Source organism: Mustela putorius, unplaced genomic scaffold, assembly GCF_011764305.1.
Source record: "Mustela putorius furo isolate JIRA1106 unplaced genomic scaffold, ASM1176430v1.1 tig00003896_pilon_pilon_pilon, whole genome shotgun sequence".
Classification (NCBI taxonomy): Eukaryota; Metazoa; Chordata; class Mammalia; order Carnivora; family Mustelidae; genus Mustela; species Mustela putorius.
This window is the reverse complement of record NW_025422045.1, coordinates 8,489,544-8,495,173: the sequence shown is the minus strand read 5'-3', so window position 1 is coordinate 8,495,173 and position 5,630 is coordinate 8,489,544. Positions and strand designations below refer to the sequence as shown.

Here is a 5,630-nt window from a genome sequence, read left to right as displayed (position 1 = left end):
GGGGGGCGGGGTTGGGGGCGGGGAGAGGCTTCCGGGGGCCAAGGGGCGGGGCCCGGGGAAGGGAATAGCGGGGCTGGGAGGCCCGGGGCCCGGGCGGGAAACGGGGGGGCGGGGCTGGTGCTGGGGGGCGGAGCCTGGGCGGGGCCGGGCGTTGGTTTGGGGACCGGACGGAGGAGCCGGAACGCAGGAAGGGGGAGGGACAGGGCGGAGAGAGGTTTCCCCGACCCGCCGAGGAAGAGGGACTGGGAGGGGACAGAGGATGCGGGGGACAGGGAGGAGGGAGGGGGAGGGGGCTTCCGGCCAGAGGCTGACGGGAGGGACGCGGGCGGGGCCCGAGGGCGGGACTGGGGTGGGGCAGGACCAGCGAGCGCCGGAGGCGCTGGCGGGTTGCGCCTTTGAGGTTTCCAGACCTGAGAGGGGTGGGGTTGTGGGACTGGCCCATGAGGCCCTGGGCGGCCCAGAGATGGGGGGCACCAAGAGGCTCCTCCTTTTTCTCCTCGACGATGGCGCAGTGGCGACGACTTGGTCCTCTTCTCCCAGGAACCTCTTCGCAGGGCCGGGCCTGGACCTCGCGTCCGGTCCGGATAATCGGGTAACGGGAAGACTTGGGGCTGGGAATCTGGATTTAAGGGGTTTCTTGTGGGGGAGGGGGCGCTACCTCTGGTTCTCAGGGGTCCCCAAATGCAGTGTTCTTCTGCCCTCGTTGGACGTTGCACAGAGCTGTTCTCCCTGGTTCCTATATCTGAGGGTCATCCTGCAACTCCCACCTCCATCCAGTGGTGATCTTCCAGGCTCCACAGCCTTGCTGGGAGTGGAATGTTTACACCGTGCGCCCTCATTTGACATTTGGAGAAACAGAGGTCCAAAGAGAGAAAGTGACTGGCTACATCCCAGCCTCCAGCACCATCCCTCCCCCTTCCCTCTCAGCTCTCCTAGCCAACTTTGCCTAAGCTTGTTTCAGCTGGAAGAATTAAGTATATGTGGGATCAACAGTGACCTCCTTTGGCTCTGGCTGCTATAGCAGCAGCTGCACCAGTTGACCAAGTTCCCCTTTCACAGCCTTCTGCTGGCCCTCATGCCCCTAAGCCACTTAGAGCCCTGCATGGAAAAGGTAGCCTGGGGTCCAAGGGGGAGGAAGATGGGGACCTACTTTGTCTTTATGACTGGGCCTGGGTTCCTTCATTTTACAGGATCTGAGAAAGTCAGTGTATGTGGCAACCTCTTGCAACCAGTCCATGGTTTTATTCCCTCAGTACGGTTTATATTGGTTTACTCCCTTTCCAAGCTGGGCATCTCATGCCTGAGGACTCAGAAGATCCTGTACCTGGAGACTCAGAAAAACACCTGCGGGAGACCAGAGACCCTGGGGAATTCACGTTAGTTGCACAGAAGCAGCTCATGGTTGGGGTGGGGTAAGGTCAGTTTTCACATCCAGCGAGCTCAGTAATTTTGGGGAGTGAGCCACTGACAACCACTTTGGCATCAGTTTCCCCATCCCAGCCCATGCTGGCCCTCTAGTTGTTGCCTCCACACCACATGCATTCATTCAACACAAATATTTTATTCACCTTGTCAGTCCTTACTCTAATGGCTGTAAAATAATGGCCCAGTCCTCTATCAAGAAAGACATGTAAACAGATGAGAAGAGTATGTTAAATGTATATAAGGGTAAGTGTATATTAGGAAGAGCACCAAAACTGGGACAAAGGGGCAAGATGAGCATTTTAGGCAGAGGGGAGAGTAGAGCCATGACAAAGAGAAATGAAGCAGTAGTGTGTGTGTGTGTGTGTGTGTGTGTGTGTAGGGCAGCCAAGCTGGAGAAGCAGACAGAGCTCAGCGTAGAAAGGACCTTGAGGGCTGTGTTGAGAAGACTGTATTATAACCTCAGGGCAAGGGGAAGTCATTGAAAGTTTTTGGCTGTGGAAGTGATTGAGTCTCTTTTGCATGTACACCGTATTATCAACAAAACAAATTTAGGGCCTTTGAAGTGGGGTGCTTTCCAATACTTCATCCTGGCATTTATTCACTCAAAAGAATTTAGGGAGCCTCTGTCATCTGCTCACTATACTAAACTCCTCACATGTATCTCCTTTAATCTTCACAAAAATGGATAATGACCTACGAGATGGATACAATTGTTATCTTCATTTCAATGAAGCTTAGACGTATTTCAGGTCCCTTGACTGGTGAGTAGTAGTTGCAAGGATTCGAACCTCGCCTGACTCCAGAGTCCTTGCTCTTGACTGCATGTTTCGGCAGCACTGTATGACCAGGCCACACAGGATCCGGGCCCTGCCTTGGAGGGCTGCAGAGCCAATAGGAAGGCAGACAACTCCGTAGAAGGGCTCTGAAGAAAAAGTACACAGTGTGTGGTGAGAGCTGCTCCCCAGAGGAAGGGCTGGAAAGACTGAGAGTAGGCTCCTTGCTCAATGGGGAGTCTGCTTCTCCCTTTCCCTCTGCTTATTCTCTCTGTGTCAAATGTATCTTAAATATATATATATATATATATATATATATATATATATATGAATGATGTGGGTTTTTAACTTGAGCTAAAAATGGTGGTGCATTTACTGAGATAAAGACAGGAGAAACACGGGTTTATGCGGTGTTGGAGAGGGAGATTAAAACCTGTTCTGGAGAAAGTGAGTTTGACATGCCTGCCAGGCATCTGTGTAGTGATACCAGGAGGACAAATGGAGACAGAGCTGGAGTTCAGGGGAGACAGGGGCTAGGGATACAATATTGGGAATCAGCATGCAGCTGATAATCAAGCCACGGGATTGGGAAAGATAGAAGGGGAAAAAAGTCCTTCCACATTGAGAGGTCTTGGTAGGGAAAAGGGGCTAATAAAGGAGACCTATATGGTGCAGCCAGTAAATACAAAGAAACAAAGGAAGTGTGCTGTGGAAAAGAACAAAGGATTTCAAGGAGGGAGGGTCACCTGTACCAGGGATTTAATGAGTGTCAGCTAACTGGTGATGAAGGAATGCCAGGTGAGGTAGTGCTCTGGAAGCTGGAAGACCCTTTCAGCATCTCTACCAAACTGTCCCTATAAGCTTAGGGTTGTAAAGTCTCTTTTATTTTTTTCTTAAAGATTCTATTTATTTATTAGAGAGAAAGTGAGCGCAAGAGAGGGAGAGAGCGCGAGCAGGGGAAGGAGCAGAGGGAGAGGGAAAAACAGATTCCCCACTAAGCAGGAAGCCTGATTCCGCTGCTCCATACTGAGACTCCAGGATCTTGACCTGAGCAAAAGGTAGACGCTTAACCGCTTAAGCTTAACCGACTGAGCTAGTCAGGAGCCTCTGTAAAGGCTCTTTTAAGTATCAAATGAGATTACGGAAGAAAAGGCATTCTGTAAACCGCCCAGTCCCGTCCGATTAATGTCGCTATTGGTTTTTAGTAATGAGGCGATTAAAATTGAGACCACAGGTAAAAGAGAGCGCATGACTTATGGAAAGAGTTCTCAAGGAGAAAACTTGATAATGACGAAAACTCGTTCCTCCTAAGAGCTTGCGTTAAAACCAGGCTTGGGGTTAGGTGAGAGATCCAGGAGCTGTGGGGAGCTTCTTTTTTAACTGACACTGGCACCCACCCCGGCAGCACTGAGGAGAACAGTGAGGATCGCAACAACTGCCCAAAGCCTGGAAGGAGGAAGTCTGGCCCGGGACGTGAAATCCTCTGGTTCCGCCTCCTTCCTCCACGGACCAATCAGGACCCAACTGATGGGGCCGCGGCGCTGGGACGGGGAAGAGGGCGGAGCCTGAGGACCGTTAATCAACCGCTAAGCGGTACCCAGTTACTCATTCGATTCCTTTCCCTACAAGGACTCATTGTTGCTGCTCCTACAAACCACCACTTTGGAAAAATCCGTAGCAATCTCATATAAAACTAAATGTACACCTAGTCAATGACCCGGCAATTTTTTTCTTAAAGATTTGTTTATTTTAGAGCATGCAGGGGTGAGGGTCGGAGGGAAAGGAAGAGAGAAAATTAAGCAGAATCATGCTGAGCATGGAGCCAGACCTGGGGCTCGATCCCACTACCCGGACATCGCGACCTGGGTGGGAACCAAAAGCCAGAGGCTTAATGGACTGTGCCACCCCTGATGACCCAGTAATTTCTCACTGAAATATTTATTTCTTAAAAAGTAAAGCATAGGGCGCCTGGGTGGCTCAGTGGGTTAAAGCCTCTGCCTTCGGCTCAGGTCATGATCCCAGGGTCCTGGGATCGAGCCCCACATCGGGCTTTCTGCTCAGCGGGGAGCCTGCTTCCCCCTCTCTCTCTCTGCCTGCCTCTCTGCCTACTTGTGATCTCTGTCAAATAAATAAATTTTTTTTAAAAAGTAAAGCATAAATCTATAGAAAGCCCAGATATCGATCAACAGGAAAATGGAAAAACTAGTATATTCATACAGTGGAATACTACTCAGCAACAAAAAGGAACCAGCTACTAATAAAGCAACATGGATGAATTTAATTTAAGGAAATCATTATGCTCAGTGAAAGAAACCTGTACACACAAGAATACATAACATATAATTCCATTTAGAAGAAATTTTAAAACAATCTGTGGTGAAAAAAAAAATCAGAGAAGAGTTGCCTAAGGAATGAGGATGGGGGGGAAGGATTGAGGATGGGGATTGACTAGGAAGGAAGTAACATGAGGGAACTTTCTAGGCGATGATAATGTTCTTAGAACTTTGTGCAATAAAGGAAATGTCCTAAATCTATGTTGTCTAATGCAGTAGCTACTAGCCACATGTGGCTGTTGAGCATTTGAAGTGTGGCCAGTGGGATTCAAAAACTGAATTTTAAATTTTATTTAATTAATTTGAATTTAAAATTAGCCACATGTGACGAGTGGCTACCATACTGGACAGCAGAGTTTATATCCTGATAAGGGTTGGGCTGCACAGATATTTGTATTTGTCAAAACTCTTCTCATGATAAGCCTAAGAGCTGTGCATTTTACCATATGTAAAGTTTACATTAAAAAGATAAGCATACGGGTGCCTGGGTGGCTCAGCTGTTAAGCATCTGCATTCAGCTCAGGTCATGATCCCAGGGCCCTGGGATCGAACCCCACATCGGGCTCCCTGATCCACGGGAAGCCTGCTAATGCCTCTCCCACTCTCCCTGCTTGTGTTCCTGCTCTCACTGTCTCTATCTCTCAAATAGTAAATAAAGTCTTTAAAAAAAAAAAAAGATAAGCATAAAAAAGAAAGATAAGCGTAGGGGAGACTTGGCTGTCAATTAGCATCTGACTTAGACTTGGGTCATGATCTCAGGGTCCTAGGATGGAGGCCCACATAGGGCTCCCCACTCACCAGGGAGTCTGTTTGTCCCTCTCCCTCTGGCCCTCCCCCCACTTATGCCCTCTCTCTCTCAAATAAAAAAAATATTTTTTTAAAGATTTTATTTATTTATTTAACAGAGAGAGGGACAGCGAAAGAGGGAACACAAGCAGAGGGAGTGGAAGAGGGAGAAGCAGGCTCCCCACAGAGCAGGGGGACTCTATCCCAGGACCCTGGGATCATGACCTGAGCCAAAGGCAGACACTTAACTGAGCCACCAAGGTGCCCTAAAATGTTTTTTAAATAGGAAGGTAGGTAGGTAGATAGATAAGCA

The 5,630-nt window shown here is 49.0% G+C and overlaps 1 protein-coding gene across 2 annotated transcripts in view; it reads left to right on the top strand.

The window, feature by feature from the left end:
* The window catches only part of PIF1 (PIF1 5'-to-3' DNA helicase), a 68,090-nt gene that overhangs the window by 51,354 nt on the left and 11,106 nt on the right, over positions 1 to 5,630 (top strand). The window contains exon 1 of one of the 2 annotated variants that reach the window (XM_004758698.3): positions 341 to 592. The exons of the other annotated variant lie outside the window; for it this stretch is intronic. Coding sequence (XP_004758755.1) covers positions 441 to 592 — 152 coding nt within the window. The 5' untranslated portion in view covers positions 341 to 440. Of the gene's footprint in view, positions 1 to 340; positions 593 to 5,630 lie in introns of those variants that run through there. 2 annotated transcript variants of the gene reach the window in all.